The sequence below is a fragment of the Macaca mulatta genome, chromosome 14, assembly GCF_049350105.2.
Source record: "Macaca mulatta isolate MMU2019108-1 chromosome 14, T2T-MMU8v2.0, whole genome shotgun sequence".
Taxonomy (NCBI): domain Eukaryota; kingdom Metazoa; phylum Chordata; class Mammalia; order Primates; family Cercopithecidae; genus Macaca; species Macaca mulatta.
Window position 1 is genome coordinate 45539111 of NC_133419.1, and position 19759 is coordinate 45558869.

The window sequence follows — 19759 nt, forward strand, 5'->3', positions numbered from 1 at the left end:
CAACTTATCTATAGGATTGCAAAGTCCTCTCAACTGGGGTCCTTCCTTCCATTCTTGTTCCTCCACAATCTCATTCTCCAAAGAGGAGCAAAGGTGGATTTTTTGACCTGCCAATCAGATCAAGTCTTCCTACTACTTTAAGACTTTCCCATGGCTTCCTGTCACCCTTAGAATGGAGTCCAAACCCTATCCAGTTTAACTGGTACTCTATGACGGGGCCGGAGTACCACAGCAATGCACAACTCCAGGGACCACAGGTCACACTGTCATCCACATAAATGGTAGCGGCCCTCTCTCCTTCCAAACCACCTTATCACTGGTCCCTCTCCTCCCCTACTAAGCTGTAATAACCTTGTTTATGCTCTTCCAACATACCAAGCTTACCATTCATGTGCTGAGAGAGACCTTTCTATCAACCAAACCTAAATTAGCAACCCAGCCCCTCTGAATCCCATCGTCTTATTATAATACTCACCACTATCTGACAGCTTCCTTCCCTGTTCATGTGCTTGTTTGCCTGCCTCCTCCAGGAGCATAGGAGAGCAGGCACCTTGGCAATCTCATTCATTTTTGACTCCCAAGTGCCTAGACCAGTGTGTGGCACATGGGAGGCTTAATATCAATTAAATAAACAAATGCATATTGGCAGGTTCAAGGATCTGAGTAGACCTACAATGACAGCCATATAACAATTTAACCCAAATTATCTCCCAATATTTCCCCCCCAACAGAACTCATCTCCTGCAATATGACCCAAGTTAACATCCCAGGGAATAAGCACTCGGCAGAATGCAGTCTGGGAAATGACGCCCTGATCATTTAAATCATCCATGTCCATCAGGGAAGCTCTGACTGGGAGTGACTCCCACTCAGGCAGTTCTCCAGGGAAAGGGTTCGGCAACTGGCTGCTAGGCTGTCTGTTCCTCATTGCTAGTCCAGGCATCTCTCCCACCCCACAAATTTCCATAATGCAAACTGGATATAATTAGATAATTAATTACGGGGCCTGATTTACATTACACCCATCACTGCTGGTTTTAACACCATCACAATTGGGAAATAGCACTTCTCATGGGGAAAAAAGAAGGCTGTAACTGTCTATAAGGCAGCAGCGGTGTTTGAGCAGCTTTGTGCTCTGCCTAACTACAATGGGTAATAAAAGGTACATCAAGGTGTGTGAGAAGCCTTATGATTATTAATGCTGGTGCTTTGGGGGAATGAAAAGGAAAGGCCATTACACTTCAGCACACACTGGATGAAATCAAGCAATCAATCTGATCAGTGACATTTAGGGCTTATAGCTGAAGTCTTGTGGCTTAAAAGAAAACAGTATGAACTTTTCTGTAGAACTTGACCTCGAGTCAAGAACTCTCTAGTTTCTAAAGTCTTCCTTTTTTTCTGCCATTAAGACAAAAGTTTTACAAAGTGATGTTATTTCCATTGTAGCACAGTAGATGGTAACTACAGTGACAATTGGCTTGTACCTGGTGAGTATGACTGGCAAACGTCAGTCCCCCTGGGAACAAAATCCAGGCCCTAACCCTGCCGATCACTCCTGCATTGTGGGACTCTCCTCATGGCAGTTCAACACAACAGTCACATTTAATGGTAATTGCTCCCATTAGGCGATGCTGCCCCACTCAGGGATGGCTGCCTCCTTCCCTTGCCACCTTTCTTCAGTGCCCTCTATATTTCTGTTCTGGCAAAGCAGAGGCATCCACTGGAATAGAACTTTTACCTCCACTAAGTAAAACTACTCTCATGTATAACACTGAACATTCAGCTTGTAGGCAGACACACAAAAGGGGTTTGAAGTCTATTTTAGGGGCTGTTTATTGCCTACAAGCATGTGTGTAATAGGCCAGAGTAATAGCAGGAGCAGCTAATTAGCTTTGGCTGCTGGCAATTCTGACCTATAAAAGTATACATCTCCGCCAGACACAAGAAGGGCTCCTCACTGTATCCATTTCAAGGCCATGCTAATTTCCCACTAACCACCAGTAGCTCTCAGCATTGAAGAAGCACAAATGAAAAACCCATACAGGATAGCCTAGAGACTGGTTGGTGTGGAGGAAGATGCCTGAGAAACAGAACCATCAGTTGGCAAGGAGCCCCCACCTGGACTGCATTTCAGCTTGTGCTTTTGACTGCTGATGTGGCGCTGGCTGGTGAGGCTGGCACAGGGCTTGGGGAGCGGCTGGCACCTGCTGCTGAGGGGTGCCAGCCTGGCACTGGGAGGGGGCCCCGGCCACCTGGGACACGGCGGGCGGCAGAGGTGAGGAGAGGTGCTGCTTCTGGGGCTGCTGCTGCTGCTGCTTGTATCGGGAGAGGCTGAAGAAGAGGCCTAGAATGGCCTTGAGGTTTCCATTCCTGATCTCTGCAAGACAATAAAGAGACTCTGGTCAGATGGGGAGCTCTTCTTCCTGTTCAACGGGCTGTTTCAGCCTGCACGTGAGTTTGATTTCTTTAGGATATACAGGCTTCCTGAACACTTCATTGGTATCACAGTCAATTAAAATCAGCCTATACCACAAAGAAATTAGCTTATTCTCGCCATTAGAATTAGAGTGGATACAGGAGGCAAGTTGCAACTAGATGTCTGGTAGGTGCCAAGAGGAAATTCTCAGTAAGGACACCGCTGAAAAAGCAAGCGTCTCGAGCAAGACTGTGCTTGTTCTACAGGCAGGGGATGGAGGAACTCTGGCACTGGGGGAAGCTCATGGGTCTTCACAGTGCACTTGGCTTCTGCCAAGTCCATGTTCTAAGCTTCAAGCCACAATGAGTGTGCCAAGTGGCTGCTGTCCCATTCCATGATCTGCGTGCTCTGCTTTCCCCAGTCGTTCTACTCTCAAATATGTGGCTCTGTGTCCCTCATCTGCTGAACAAATAACTCTAATTTGGGGTGGGTATAGGACAGGCTAGAAGGACTTGCTTCCATAATGGACTCATACAAAATATTCCCTACATTAAAAGAAATTAGAACAGAGTGGGAATAAATGTTTGTTTTTATTCCAGACAGTATTTTTCAACGTTAAAATACATTTGCCTCAAGGCATGCATAAAGAGTTGCAGAGGAGAATAAAATATTTATTCACAGGCAAAGGCCATGGCTCACGAGGGGCTTCTCCTTGGGAGATCCCTCCTTTCTATGCAGTTAACACTAGATGCAGATGGCCAGAGTCTGAGCAGACCCTAAGAGTGAAGTTCGGGGGCCACTAAGCATGAGGGACAGAGGAGAAGGAACCTTGGGGGCAAACATACTCAGCACTCTCTGCTTTCCTATCACTCTAGAATGGGTTTTTCTTAACTGGCAAGGGAGGAAAGACAGATGTGAAGCAAGAAAGCTTCAAAGGCCTTGTTAGAAGGGTAGGTAATGTACACTTACAGGTTAGCCCCGGGCTGGGAAAGAGGCTGCTAGTGAAGGAACAAGAGTTTCCTCCAAGGCTTAGTTGAGGGGCAGAAAGTATGAGTGGAGTCCTTTCAGAAGCAAGCCCCATTCCATGCAGAAGAGGAAGTGTGCCCTGCCAGTGCCTTGGCTCGACGTGATCTGCTGATTAGGTCAGGCTGAATTACTTCCTTTTGGAGCATCCCATTCTCCGGGCTCTGAAGAAACTGACAATACAAACTTCTAGAATCCAGCCTTCACACCCTACTCTGGGAGCTAGCAGATTCTATCACAGGACAAAGCAGACAGGAGCACAGCATTTGGAAAACCTAAGCCATGAGTTCCAATCTGTATTCTTATCGCTTACTAGTTGTGCAACCCCAGGCAAGTCACTTAATCTCTCTGGGCCTCAGTAGAAAGGCAATACGGACACCACTTTGCCCCATTGCACAAGGTTGTTTTGCAGAACAAATGGGAGCATTTAGGCAAAAGCGCACTTTAAACAGTGAAGTCCTTCACTCGTCTTGGTTATTATATGACTATAACCCCAGAATCCTGAATGAAAGTCTCATACAGTTCCAGCTTCATACCTTATAAATGACAGTTTTTACTATGGTGACCTTTTAATCTATTGTGTTAACTATGATTCTTTTGAGAATGAAAGTCAGGGAGTGGGGAGCTCTTAATTATACCAGACCACAGTTGGTAGCCAGGACTGATGTGGCAAGTCAGGATGCAAAGTCACTGCGTATAAACCACTCTGTGTGATGTGTTAAGCAGAGAAACGCCCAACGGGTGGGCCAGCCCTTCAGTCTCTTTTGGTAATTCAGCTTTAATCCTTCAGCCATGCTTCCTTCTCCACACTAAGGAAACCAAAGGAGAGGCACACACCAGCATGTTCTACTTCTGATTCCAAATGTTCTCAGTGGTACATGAGAATCACAGAGTGTGAGGCTTGGATGAAATAATTCAGCTAGCTACTCACTTTACTTATGGGAAAACAAAGGCCCACAAGGTGAAGTGACATATCTATAGTCACCCAACTGGGCAGTGACAAGAGCTAGGGACAGAATCAAGGTAAGCCAAGCAAGGGCTGACACACAAGTTAGTGCCTATTAAGTTAAGAAAACAATTTCCCCTCAAAACTGAATTCACTGAAGGGAGAAAGTACTGTTAATTATGGGGATAGATGAAATCTATGTAAGATTTATTTTTAGTGCCTTTTACAGTTATCAAGTCATACAGTTTATAACAATAAGAGCTATTATTAACCAGTGTGTATCAGGCTAAGCTCTTTATGTGCATGATCTCATTTAATCCTTACAACATGGGAAGTGAGTAGGATTATCCCTCTTTCACATAAGGGGAAACAGAAGCTCAGAAAGGTTTTATGACTTGTCCAAGGTAATAAACACTGGAGCTGGGATTTGAATCTAGGTTTTCCGACTCAGGGTCCAGTTTTCTAACACTGTTGTAACTTGGCTTACTTGTATAGCCATCCTGTTTTATTTATTAAGCTAGCTGGTAGGCATTTGAGTATTCTTTATTTTTCTGGGATGTCAAATATTCCATGATGCATTTTTTTTTTTTAACCACACCAAGAAAAAACAAGAGGAGAGGAACTAACAATTCAGCGTAGCCAGAGGATCGGGGTCATCCACTGCAAAAAGTAGGCATGTTCACATCAGCACCCTCCATAACCTACCAGCCCAATCCCAGTGCAGACAAACAGAGCCAGTCCTGTTGTATTCTCTACCTACCATGGTCATTTAGTCGTTTACTGATCAGAATGGCCATTGTTCCCTAAAACATTTTTTTTCATTTGTCAGAGACTAGTGTTCCTCCAATAAATATACTTCCTCTTAGGAGGCAGCATTTTTATAACAAAGATCTCTCATTTTTGGAGCCAGAAAAACTTGTGGTTAAATATCTACACTCCATTATTTATACACTTTGAGATTTTACAGGATTCAATCTCTCTGAGCCCCGGTTTTCTTCTTTAAAATGAGCATATGTCCTACTGTACCTTTCCTGTAGGATTGTTATGAGAATTAATTGAAGATTAAATGAGAAAATGAGGCCGGGCACGGTGGTTCACTCCTGTAATCCCAGCACTTTGGGAGGCTTAGGCAGGCAGATCACAAGGTCAAGAGATCGAGATCAGCCCGGCTAACATGGTGAAACCCCGACTCTACTAAAAATACAAAAAATTAGCCAGGTATGGTGGTGGGCACCTGTAGTCCCAGATACTCGGGAGGCTGAGGCAGGAGAATCACTTGAACCCGGGAGGCGGAGGTTGCAGTGAGCCGAGACTGCGACACAGCACTCCAGCCTGGGTGACAGAGCAAGACTCCATCTCAAAATAAATAAATAACAAATAAAATAAAATAAACAATAAATGAGAAAATGAGTGCACCTAGGATACTGCCCAACTCTGTACTTCCCTTTTTGGCTGAGAAAATGTGGCCATTCTACCTGTAGCCTCCTCAGAACCCACTACAGAGCTCTTCACCCAAAGGAAGCCTGAGAAGTGGTCCATTCTCTCTGCTCATCCCTGTATGCCACAGTCACTGGTGACCAGAAAGGAAAATCACGAATGATCTAACATTAGAGAAAATGCAATGGTAATCTTTCTGGTTTTTAAAACAGTTTTACTGAGGTGTAATTCCATAAAATTAAGTGAACAATTTAATGATATTTAGTAAATTTAGCAAATTCTAGATTTAGAAAGTATTTCTATCATCCTAAAAAGATTCCTTGTGCTCATTTACAATCAATCCCCAAACCCACTCCCAGGCAACCACTGATCTGCTTTCTGTTTCGACAGATTTGCCTTTTCTGGATATTTCACATAAATAGAATCATGCAATACAGATGGTCCCCAACTTGCGATGGTTTTACTTACAATTTTTCACCTTCACCATAGTGTGAAAGCAACAGACATTCAGTAGAAACTGTACTTCAAGTACCCATACATCCATTCTGTTTTTCACTTTCAGTACAGTATTCAATAAATTACATAAGATACTCAACACCTTATTATAAAATAGGCTGTGTGTTAGGTGATTTTGCCCAACTATAGGCTAATGTAAGTGTTCAAGTGTTCTGAGCATTTAAGGTAGGCTAGGCTGAGCTATGATGTTCAGTAGGTTAGATGTATTAAATGCATTTATTTTCAACTTATGGTGGGTTTATCAGGGTAAGTTGAGGAGCATCTGTATATAGTTTTTTGCATCTGGTTTTGTTTGTTTGTTTGTTTTGAGACAGAGTCTCACTTTGTCATCCAGGCTGCAGTGCAGTGGCGTGATCCCAGCTCACTGCAACTTCTGCCTTCTGGGTTCAAGTGATTCTCCTGCATCAGTCTCCCAAGTAGCTGGGATTATAGGTGCATGCCACCACACCTGGCTAATTTTGTGTTTTTAGTAGAGATGGAGTTTCACCACATTGGCCAGGCTGGTCTTGAACTCCTGACCTCAGGTGATCCACCCACCTCGGCCTTCCAAAGTGCTGGGATTACAGGCGTAAGTCATCGCGCCGGGCCTGCATCTGGCTTCTTTTACTTAACATAATGTTTTAAGGTTCATCCACGTTAGAGCATTTGTCAGTTTTTATATTCCCATCATATAGATACACCATATTTTGTTTATCCATTCACCAATTGATGGACATTATAACTGTTTAATTTTCTTTTCTGATTACAAAAACTCAAGAGAGCTGAATGTGCTGACAGCCACACAGTTTCTACCTTGGGTGGTCTATAACAGACAGTATCCAAAATAGCTAGAATTATATTCTTTCCATATTTCCAAATGGTATTTGTCTGTTCCACGAGCCTTGGTAAGCCAGTTCCACAGGAAGCCTAAAAAAAACCCCAAAGCCCCACAAGAATGTTTCCCTCATGACATTCCCCAAGGCTTTGGAAAAGGAGTTACTATTTTGTGTCCGATTAACCTCGCCCTCTGGACTTCTAGAGAAGGAAAAACATGTAGATTTAGAGAGAACTGACTTGCCCAAGGAGACACTAGCCAGTTGTGGCTAAACCCAAACTGGAGCCCTGTTCTTTCTCTTCCTGTGGCCACTCTTGTGGCAACAGAAAAGCAAATTGCATAGGCCATATTCTCATATTCCAATTTCTATTTGCATTAGTATTGTCTTGACTCCACTTTCTTTGGGTTCTGACTAATCGCTTTCTTCCCATTGGCTGGTCCTAATCTGCATAGATGCTGTGGGTAATGCCAGGAATGAAGAGTAAGATAAATAGGAGTTATTTTCTTTCAACATTTTTAAAGAGAAACTTCAGGCTTGGTTTACAATGGCACAAGCGCTGAAATAATCTAATACAAAGAAACCTGCTTTGTAGGGTATAAGGGATGAAAAGCCAAAGGGGGGGCTGTGCAGACCACAGAGCTGCAGAACTCTTATTCAATTCCCTTGAGCCACGGTTGTGTGAGGTTCACCCAGCTGATTAAGGACTGTGGAGCCTGCAGCATTGTCCCTGCAGTTGGGCCAATTATATAACTGGTATCCACCACTTAACTTGCCCCTCCACTCGTCAGCCCTCTGTGTTCTTGCTGCTCTCCAAGTCTGCCAATGACTCTACCCATAGGAGAAGTGGGATGAGAGGGTGGGAGCAGAGCCTATGGTGCCTCTTCTGCTAAGAAACAGAAACTGAAAGTCCCAGTCAATGCCATACTCAGGTAATATAGGTAGGAGGAAATGGAAACATTCCACCTGCTGCTTTCACCCTACAGGTCCAGAAAGACCTCCTGCTTTCTAGCTTGGGATGAGAGGAGGAGCAAACTCAGTACCTAGATCTCTGGTCCTCAGGGCAGCAAACCCAGGACTGAGCTAATCAAATCAGCAACTGGTTTCACTTCAAAGCATACACTCCTTCCACCTGGAAGGATGTTCCTACTTTTGTGTATACAATGTCTGCAAGGTTTCCCCCCATCATATTAATATTACCTATGCCTGATCTTCTGTTCAGGTTTCCTTTCACCTTCCTTTTCTGTCTGGCAAATGCCTATTCATCCCAAGAAATCTGGGGGGAATCATCACCACTTCTGTGTAGCCCCACTGAGAGCCCCAGGAAAAGTTGATTTGCCTTTCTTTGGTTACCACTGGATCCTGTGCTTACCACTAACACAGCTCTCTTTTATTAACTGGAATCAAGGTTAGTTTAATATGACTGACTTGATTACGGATGTACTCCAGTGCCTAGCACTGGGCCTGGCATACAGGATGTGCCCAGGAAACATTTGCTGAACTAGATAGAATATGCCTTACTCCCCAACCTCCGCTTCTCCATTGCAGGAGGATGGGCTCAGGGCCAGATAGCACAAACCCCAGGTGTTCTCAAAACGGCCAGAGATAAAGGCCATCCTTCCTCACAGGGACAGGTTTACAGATGGCTGTGACAGGTGGTGTGTCTTGGGGAAGGGTTGGTGGAGGATCTTGAACATCACCGCAGGGCAAAGGGAGGCCCAAGCTCACAGGACTCTGGCACATCTCCAAGAGCAAATAGATCGGTTCAATCTTCAGGAAAACTGATGGGGCAGGGAGGTCTAGTCCAGGGAAGTTCCCCAAACCAGCAGCACCTCCATGGGGCTCACTTGAGCCTGCAGCCTCTGCCCCCAAGCATCCGCTGTCTGTGCCCTAGAACAAAGGCTCCCTGTGGCTCTCTAGCAGGCGGGTCGAGGCAGGCCTGAGCTGCTGAAATGCTTTGAGGACAGGTGCATACACCCTCCTGAATGCAAACCCAGCTTTAGACTGGGCAAGGGTGGAGATGTATCTATGAGGCCTTCCAACTGCTGATGTTTTTTTCATCAGAGAAGGAGCCTCAGGGCACTCAGTCATCTTCAAAAGGAAAACAAAAAGCATTAAATCCACATTACTTTTTAATACACCACACTGCTTTGCTAGTAGTTACGCAGGTGGATAGAAACATACGCAGTAATGTGCATTAGCACACATCAGGCCTTTGAATCAGCAGATGTGGGTAGTTTAGCCACTGCTGATCTTGTGGCTCTCCTTTTTTTTTTTTTTTTTTTTTTTACTGTGTAGCTTAATCTCTTTGGGCCTTGGTTTGCTCATCCGTAGGATGGGGATAATACTAATACTGACCCCATAAGGTTGCTGGGGATACTAAATAAGATATAAATATGCACAGCATTTAGCTCAGCGACTGACGTGATAAGTTCTCAATAAATCTATTCCTGTAATTTAACATGATGTCAAATGAGATATTGCCTGTACCCTGAAATTGTGAATAAGGCCAAATTTGAGGATTAAAGGCTCTAAGTACCCTTGCTTGTTGTAAGTTTGAGAATGTGGCAGACGTTGGGGCCACTTTCCCAAAGGAATGCAGCAGTTCACACTTTTACCACTAATACCTTCATCACTCCCCAACCTCCAAAAAATATAAGAAGATCTAGATGACAGAATGTCATTTTGGGGAGACAATGTTTGATGATGATGGAGAAAGGATATTTTCCTCCCCTCACCAAGGAGGCAAGGTAGCAGAGTCCTTGGGCCCCTTGAAGTCAAGGGAGTGGTAGCTCTGAGGATCGCTCAAAGTGGGGGTGCTGGCAAGAAGGAGGGTCCTGGCATTCCAGTCCCAAATTGGACATCCGCTTAGAAGAGACTTGGCTGATCTGCCTCTTGGCCACCTGCGTGGGGAAAAGAACTGGAGAGAGACTGTCTGATGGGGGACTGCTGCCAGGTGACAGGAGGCCTTGCAATTCCACCCACTGCAAGTGGAAAATGGAGCCCACACGTTCCTGCTAGTCCTATGGTAGGTACTGGAGGGATCATAAGACTGAGGTAAAAGATCTGGCCAAGTCTCACAGAAGACCACCAGTGCCCTGGGAGCTACATGGGAGTGAGTCCTGGTCAGAAGGGCCTGCTGAGACTACCAGCTGAGACAGTGGCAGTGATGTATACTGAGGACAGCACCTTCCCCAGCAGCAGAGCTCTGCTTCCTCTGTGCTGCCTCAATTCTGGAGGCTCAGGCACAAGAACATGTGAAGGGGAAAGGAGAGAAAGTCAAGTCAGCATGCCGCCATCTCTCTTCAAACTCCTAAAGCCATTTGTACTGGAAGGAATGAGGGTAAAGAGCTTTGAGTAGAGCCTTGACGTTTGAGACTGAAGTTTAAAATGAGATTGAAGTTTAAAAATGACCATGACTGAGTCATAAATATGGGCATCAAGTAATTGTGATAACTTGAAGATGACTAAAGAGCTATACATTCTGGCCAAAATATCATTAAGTGAGTCTTGACCCAGCAGGAAGGATGGGGATTCAACATAGCACAGTTAAGGTAGTCACTGAAATACCAAAAAACTCCTTCATGGTTATACCATGATGGCTTGATACCACTGGCTACGGTATGCTCTTCCCATGCTCAGAACCTCCAAGAGTCATCCCAATGTTAAAAAGGAGCAGACGGCTGAGTATCTCTCTGCATGACGTGCCTCCATGAGCTATAACATCTTCTGAAACCATGTTCCAGGTAACCAAGAGTTTAAACCTCATTTATTTTACCTTTACAAGGCATACCTAGATTTTATCCACCTGCTCTCCCAGAAGATGCCATGATCATGAGCTCTGAAATCACACAGAACTGGGTGCAAATCCTGGCTCTGCCACTCTCTAGCTACATGCTTCAGGGATGTCACTCATAACCTCTTTAAGCCAAAGTTTCTTCATCTATAAACTGAGGCTGTCATAAACTCCAACTTTAGTTGTGAGAACTGAAGCCAATACAGATAAAAACCTTCAAAGCATAGTTGGTACTTGTTCATTCAACAAATACTTATTGCATAGATTCTCTATGCCTTGGGGTACAGAGAGGATGGGGCAGACGGGGAGAACAAATGAGGCAGAAGTCAGGACAATGGGTAGATAGCTGAGTGGCCAGGGGTCACTCCCAGCCAGGCAGGATGAAGCAGGCCTGCAGAGTCTGCATACCCAAGAGGCCCTACTGCCACTTGCTGCCAAGCACACCTTGTAAAAGTCCCTGCTTGTGCTCTGCTGGGGGACACAGGCCTGTGCCAGGAGTTTAATCACTCCCAGAAACTAGGAGGAGCATGCCCTGCCACCTACCAGCCAGCATAAGAACTCCGTACCAGGAGGAAATCATGTGCTCCTCTGAATGGGAATTTGCATCTGCCTACTCCCAGCAAACCCCCGCTCCACAGCAAAGCATATTCCACATGTCAGCCAGCCCTGATCTTATCCCCATGGATGAGGGTCCATACCCCAGGGCTTGGGAATCCTCTGGAATGAGGACTGACCACACGACGACTGCTTCTGTGACCTCTGGAAGCAGTGTGTCCATGCCTGACTGGGAACAGGTCCAGCACATCAGAGTTCCTACAATTCATCAATTGGGAATTCCTACGGTCCCAATGAGACACAACACACCCACTAGGCACTAATCATGGCCATTTATACTGCCCACCCCCAATACCAGAAGAGACTACCACTCGGAAACGCAGCCAGGAAAACCAAGCTTTCACCGTGTAGCAGAGCAAAGGCAAGGAACAGGTCCCAGACGGAATCCATCATGCCTGCAAACTTACCTGCTCCATTTGGCTGTTTCCTTTCTCATTGTTCTCCTCTGCCCCACCCTGACCACCAGAGTCCATGCTAACAGGCATCCTTTCAAAAAGCAGTCTCACTAGGGAAAGGCGCTATCGTCTGAAGCCCAAACTGCTTTACCTGTTCTGGGAAAACTGGAGGCAGGTGCAGCCTAATGAGCTTGGGAGGATGCCTGGGCCTATGGCAGCTCTGAGCTGGCAGCTGCTTGTATTTACAAACAGGAGAGAGCGTGAAAGTTTCAGGCTGAGATGTTGTCTGAGGTGGCTGAGAATTCAAACCAGCCATCTCCAGACCAATAACTAATTTAATAGCAAAATGCTGGTGAACTAATGTGCTAATTAGTCACCAAATTTAAATTAATTAAAAACTAATCACGATGTAAAAATATAGCGTTGCATTAATAAATCACATGCATTTTATAAGAGCAAGAAAAAGTGCTGCTTCCTCTAATAAAAGTTAGAGATAAGGATTAAGCATTTCTCCCTGGGAACTGTACAGCTGAAATATGTTCTGTGGTGAAGCATGCTCTCTCCCATAGATAAGGCCTGACTTGATAGTTAACTGAATTACTAGACAGGTGAATCAAACCAGCATTGTTTAAGCAAGTCTTTCTCAAATAGGACAGCTTTCCCTTCACTACCCTCTCAGGGTCTTGCAGAGGCAGCTGGTATGGTTGAATCTACCTTCTTGGAGTGAGTCTTTGGTGAGTAATAACGTTGGCATCCTCAAGTCTAGGCAACCATTGAGGAACCTAAAGGAAAACAAAACCAGAGGAGCCCACCAACATCCCTTGTCTTAATTGTGTTAATATCATTCATAAGTAACAGGTGGGCATTTCTAATTATGAGGCAGCTTCATGACAAGTGCTCTGACTCACCTTCTGCAGACAGCCCCTGGATGTTTATTCCCTTAGCTGCCAGGAAATTCAAGCAGGCATCTATGTTTTCAATCTAGGGGGGAAAAACAACAATATACATTTAATAAATGTTCACGCTCTCCAGAGCCATCTCTTATTAGGAACAATGGGAAAACAGAATGCTGTAAAAACGGCTGATGGATGAATGAACGCAAGATAGGACTCTTTGTCTATACTTGCACAGGAAAAGTTTACCTAATATCCCAACCACATAGTGCCAAAAGTCGAGGCCTTGCATTGCTCACAGCTGCCAAAAATAACCAGGGCGGAACGGGAGCTCTCATCTTGGTCACTGCCACCACCAGTGCAATCCTGAAAACTTGAGCAGTTGCCAGAAAAATGGAGGTGGGGAAAAGGTTAGTGGACACACCCATCTACCAGCAGCTGGGAGAAATTGCCAGCCACCAAAGAGGCAGGCAGTCAAACGTACAAACGGTGAATGGGAGTTTTAGCAGGAATCTGGGTAGCATTTACACACAAAATTTTCCAGATGGGAGGCATTGCAGATGACTGGGGACGGCTGTGACCTCCTGAACCCCTCTGTCTTTTGTGCTTTCTGTGACAAGAAGGGACCCACCAGAATCTGTGAGATCTCCCAGGTTTGCCAGGGCTGACGCCACAGCCAAGGGCAAGCCAGTGTCCAGCCTTCCCAAAAGAACAATTAGGTCATTCCCAACAGGCTAATTTGACTTCAGTTGTCAGGGCTAATTATTTTTTGGTTTAAAGGAAAATGTTCTGGCTTGATTAATGTCAATGGGTACCATAAGTAAAAGAAATTTCTTTAGACTTAGCACAGAGATCTTTAAATTTCACACAATTTGCATTTAACAATGGGGACCCCACTCATTCCCCTCCACCATCACCCCACCCCTCATTACTTCCCAGGTTCCATCAACATTCCTATGAACTCAAATCAGTACTTAACCCATGGAATTTATTTTGAACTAATAAATGATAGCCTTCCACAGTATACATGTGACCCTTCCTGTTTCTTCAACCCCAAGCAATTTCCCAATGCTCCTTCATAGCCACAGAAAATGTAAAGTGTCTACATTTAAGAGCTCTAATTTGAGTAGAGTCTAGCTCCAAGGCAGTCTTCCTGAAGATCACATCCACCCGCCTACTGACATTTGGCATTTTATGACTTATCTACTCCCAGTCTTTACATCTTCCAAGGACTTTAAATTAAGCTATGGGACACCTGAATAAAACTACACCCGTATTATAGACTCTACTCGACCCTGAGCTTGAAGTTACTCCATCCTTGCATTTTTAGCACAGGTTCCCATCTCCTTTCCAACCTCCGTCTCACACTTCAAGGGTCCTCATCTGGAAGACATTTTCTCATCTCTAGAAAAAGGTGCAGAATGCAACTTGCTGCGAACTAAATATTGATGCTATGCGTTATGCCTGCCATCATTGCAGAAAGTCCTTTCTCATATACATGGAGGAAAGGTAAGCTTTCTTTTCATCTTTCCTGTCCCCTGTCCAGCCCCAGGGATGACCACTTTTGATGGTGTTGGTTTTAGCAAGTATTACATGATGGAGAAAGTGAGGTAAGAAGGTCAGATTTCTGACCAAGATTACACAGGTCAATGTCAATGGCAGAGCTGGGTGAGAAATCAGGAGCTCCTCCTCCCTGTCATACACAGGAGCCTGCATTTACATAAATGCAGACAACCAGGTGCTATTGGCTTAGAGGGAATAGGGGAGGGGAAAGTAAAGGAAAGACTGGCTGGGAGTACCCTGAGTATGATGTCTTGGAGCAATCTGCTCTCATTTGTAAGTGTAATAACAGTTGTGCCTCTGAATGCCACTTCACCATACCATGAAATCCTGCTTTTGAGAAAAAATGTTAATTATCAGTGCTTATTTCTACTGTTGTACACAGTGGTAATATACCAAATCCACTCAAAAGGATTTGTTGCCCCCCAAAAGAGACACTAGTATTTAAATCATAATAAAATTATAAAATCCCTCTTCTACTGCTTGCCTTTTCCTATCATTCTCTCCTACTCCTTTTATATAATATCTTGCACATGGCTAGTAAGTGAGGCTTTGGCAATTTTGTTCCCATGGAAAGTGAGAAAAAGAAAAAGCTCACCATCCCTGAATCTCTAATTGCAAATTCAAAAATAGTACACTTGATATTTATCCTTGGAAGTGTCATGGAGGTGGGCTGACGAGGTAGGTTAAGTTTTTTCAGCAATAGTCCAGCAATATGGCACTGAATAAAAAAATAAAGACAACTGCCAACATATTCAAGAAAAGCACTGTTCTACTACAACACTATTTCTACAGAGCTCACATTCCAAGAAGCATAAAGTACATTACTTATATTTATGGAACATTCAACACATACAGCATCATTTAAAGTACATGATAGTGTCTGTTTGCAAGGCTAGCCTTGATACATTTCAATTCAGCCATCTGCTGGACTTTCTTTTAATGTCCGATGCTATTAAAAGGATAATTATAAATAAGTTACCCGAATACTTCTTCTTTGTTAACTTTTTAAAGTCCTGTCATTTTTTTCACAGAATTTCATAATTTTGATCAGTAGCTCTCCACTGGCTAGGGATGGAGGGTGGAAGTGAAGGACCAATTTGTCAACAACTGGCAGCATTTGGGGCTGTCACAACGGGGGCAGGGTACTATTAGCATCTTACGGATAAAGGCCAAGATGTTGCTAAACATACTACAGTGCACAGGACAGCTTCTCACAACAAAGAACTGTCCAGTCCAAAATGTCAACAGTGCTGAGATTGAGAGGCCCTGAGTTGCAGGATTCTTTCAAGCATTCATTCAGTCAACATTGTTGTGTAGATGTCTGCTCTGCGCCAGCATGGCACTCAATTCTTTGGATGGTGTTGGTTTTAGCAAGTATTATGTGATACAGAAAGTGAGGTAAGGAAGTCAGATTTTTGACCAAGATTACACAGGTCAACGTAAATGACAGAGCTGGGTGAGAAACCAGGAAGTCCTCCTGCCCATCATACATAGGAGCCTGCATTTAGATAATCCTCCTCTAGGGTCCACAGAGCCATTCAACACACACCTTGATTCCTGTCTGTCTCAGGAAGAATCAGAGCACATAAACAAGAGAAGCATTAGGATCTTCCTTTATTAGGTGAACAGAAAAAGCCTAAGGGCACCAGTGTTTTCTTCTAAAGAGAAGAAATACAGGGAGCCAAAAGCAGATGGCTAGTCTGCACTCCAGAAAATGTTAAAACAAAGAACATGGTCATTATTTAAAAGATCATTCGTAAGTCCATCAAGTGCCTTGAATTTTACCTTTCTACTATGATTTCTCTGTTCACAGAAGGAGTTCAAAAAACATTCCTCAAGTCTCAAATACACTGTTTAATAAGATTCCATTAAGGTTAAAAATCACTGCTGACAAGGCGGCCGAGACCCACGCTCTTTCATCTGCACCCCAGGAAGAGAGTGAGGCTGGGAAGCAGAATGGGGTCAGATGTGGCTTCCAACCTCCTGGCTTCATTTGGAAGGAGATCAGAAAGGGAGATTGTTTCTTTGATCCAGTCCTTCTTGTGATTAAAATTCACCTTAAGGTTTTCTTCTAAATACTGTACAGGTAAACACAATCCATCTTCGAGTACTGTTGAAATTGCCAACTCCTACCACATCTCAAGAGGGAACGGCCCCAGCAGCAGCACCCCAGTAGTCATTACAGCACAATGATGTTCTCGTGCCCATCTTCAACAAGACTCATGTGTGATCCAGACACACAGCATGAGATAAGGATCCGATTAAAGTTGGGAGGCAGGTAAAAGAAAAGACTCTTAAACAGCAAAGTATGTAAATAAGACCAAACTTGTTCATTAGCACGTAGTGGCCAATATAAACTACTTTCCAAAATGAGCTGAAAAATATCTGTATGAAGTCTGACATTCCAGTGTTTTTGAAGGGGGCTGGGGACTGGGTGAGAAGCTATTGCAGTTGTTGCCATAGAAATGGGTCCAAGAGCTCTGGGACTGAGTTGCTGGAATTTGCAGCATTCCCTCTTCTGGGTTTCCCCAGAAGAGGGACCACCACGTGGCTTGGAGACTCCGGGAGCAGAGAGGTGCTGGATGAAGGATGGAGGTAGAGAAAAGGGGCAGACCAGGATGCACCTCCCCAGAATTCCCTTTGTTTGGAGCCAAATGTGGCCTCCACCTTGTGCAGTGCCTGAACATCCATGAGAGAGGCTGCAATTAAGCCTTTTTGGCAATCTCTGCTGAGACTGCCATCCCAAAGTTGAATAGTTTTTCAGCAGTCTCTGAAGTTTAGACTTGCAGGGCAACTTCCATGGTCTATGTGTGTTGCAGCCTTTGTCTCCCATATCCTGAAGTATTTCCCCACCCAGGAGAGCTAGGGAGTTAGAAAAATCAAAACAAATGCCAAACAACTGGAAAGAGAATCAGGAGATAAGAAACAAATGGAAAATTTTGCATTTCAATCATGATTAAGGCTGGACTTGGGTCTCCTGATAACGCAAAATATGCAAACCTCGGAAGCACTGCTATATATCTCCCTGGTAGCTTAGAGACTGATCAAATACCATCTGTTGTGGCAGTTGTCATGGCAGCATTTTTCTCTGAATACCAGTGTAGCTGAGTGCAAAGCGCATGAAAATGATTAATGCAAACGAAGACCATCTCTATGGGTGCTACCACAGCCTAGGGGAAGATGACATTCTGGGCATACCAAATAAATGGAACCGTAGTTCTTACGGTATAACAGTTTCTCACCAAGCCCCTTGGGAAATCTCCAGTCTGGAAGGAGAGGCAAACAGCTGCTGCATTAAAGTCAGGCATGGTCACAACCATTTTTGTAAATCATGAAATGCCTAAAGCTTAGGCAGTAGGAGCTTTAGACCCCAGGCAAGGCTAAGTGAGAACCTGGAAGTTCTGGTGACTCTGGAAGCACAGTGTAGCTTCTTCATAAAACTCATATGTCAACTCAAACAACTTCCTCCCAGAAGTGGGTGGGACCCTCATACCTGATATTGCTATTTGCCATCAAAAATAATTGTCATCCATTCATTTATCTATTCCTTCACCCCTATTTACTCAGCACCTACTGGGTGTCAACCAATGTGCTGGTGTTGAGTATATAGTGGTGAATAAGACAGACATAATCCCCAACATTGTAGAACCTACAGTCTAACATAGGGAAACCAGCATTAAATAAAGAATGCACAAATAAGTACATGATGACAAGCTGTTATGGTTACCATGAAAGAGAAGAGTGTTGGGAACGTGTATGCAGGAAGGAAGACCTAATCTAGCCTCTGGGTGCAGCAGGGCCAGGGGGAGGGTAACAGACAAGAATATCTTAAGGAAGTGGCAGCATGTAGGTCCACAGATAGGGTTTTTTGTCTGCTTTGTTCACTGATGTAGCCCCAAGCACCTAGGATAGGGTGCAGCACATAATAGATCTACTCAAGAATATTTGTTGACTGAAGGAATGAAGGGAAATTTGTGCTGAGACCTAAGGAATTAGCCAGGCACCAACAGTGGGGAGAATAAGAACTTACCAAGCCTAGGGAATCCAAAGCTAAAAGATTCCATACAGGATCCAATATACCACATTCTGGGAACCCAAAAAAAGTCATAATGGCTGGAGCATGGTGGGCAAGGGAGAAGGGCAATGAGAGGTCCCTTGAGCAAGGGCAAACAGGGCCACATTGGGGCATGTTGACCACACAAAGGAGTTGACATAGAGAAGGAGCAAAGGCAAGGGTCTCTTCATTCCTTGGGAAGTCTTGTCAGTACCTCGACCTGCCCCATTACCATGGCAGTAGCAACCCAGCCAAGTCCTTCCTATCTGAAAGCTGGAGGATGGATTATTTCATGTTAGGGATGGGTCAAACAGGGGCCTCAAGGTAGGGTTCCAGAGGCTTCTGGGCTGGTCACAGAGAAGGGGAGGGATGGGAGGCAAATATCAACATCTGTGGTCACATGTACTGGAAATGTCTGTTCCGTATCTAAGAGGTCTCCATATCCTTCTAATACCCCTTCCTCTGTCTCTTTCCAAAGGGAAAAAAGAAGAAGAAAACAATGAAACAAAGCCAAAAAGCAAAACGAACTTTGGGGAAATGCCCTCCTAAATGTCTGTCTTGCAGTGTTATCTGTCTCTTTCCTCTATACTCCTAGAGGCCACAACTTTACACATGATTTACCCACCTTTTTTTTTTTTTTTTTTTTGTCCACCTGTATCAGTGTGGGGGGCCTAGCAAACTCACAAGATCGCATGTCTCATGGAGCATAGTGTGGTCCTGGAGATGCACAACCCAATAGGGCAGAGTTTGCAGTGTCCTGACACTATACTTTTAATTTTAGAAGGGGACCTCAGAAATGAGGGAAACACATGGTGGTGCTTCCAGTTCTCCTGGGCATGGAAATATTCGGGAGCATCAGGGCCTGCCCTTGTGTAAGCCACACAGGCTGATTTATAAAGAAAGCCAACTTTGTCCAGTCATAAGAGGGGCTCCATGACTCTGTCCCAGCTTTGACCATTCAAGTATTAACCTTTACAGCAAGCCAGCTCAAGCTCTCATGGTGGCTTTGAAACAGGAAAGCTTAAGAATGTGGGAATCAGGGGCTGGACACAGCTTATGAGTCCCCATGTCAGACTGCTTCTCCTCCTGCTTTATTGCCTTGCCCAGCTCCTTTTAATTTGGCAGTGTTATCCACCATACTGTTTATAATATTTATAACTTCAGCTTTCCAAGATGTTGTCAAAAATTCCCTTTTTAAAAAACTTTTTAAGAGTCTCTCTGCTTTACAGCAAATGGGCAAGTCCATATGGATACAAAGAAAATTATCTCTAGAGAAAAAATTGAAAGCAAGAT

At 44.4% G+C, this 19759-nt stretch overlaps 1 protein-coding gene across 7 annotated transcripts in view; it reads right to left on the reverse strand.

Moving 5' to 3' along the window:
- The window catches only part of NAV2 (neuron navigator 2), a 409147-nt gene that overhangs the window by 241684 nt on the left and 147704 nt on the right, over window positions 1–19759 (reverse strand). For all 7 annotated transcript variants that reach the window (XM_077964833.1, XM_077964832.1, XM_002799608.4 and 4 more), the window contains 2 exons: window positions 12865–12937; window positions 2119–2377 (listed from right to left, as the gene is read on the reverse strand). In XM_077964833.1, coding sequence (XP_077820959.1) covers window positions 2119–2377; window positions 12865–12937 — 332 coding nt within the window. The remainder of the gene's footprint in view (window positions 1–2118; window positions 2378–12864; window positions 12938–19759) is intronic.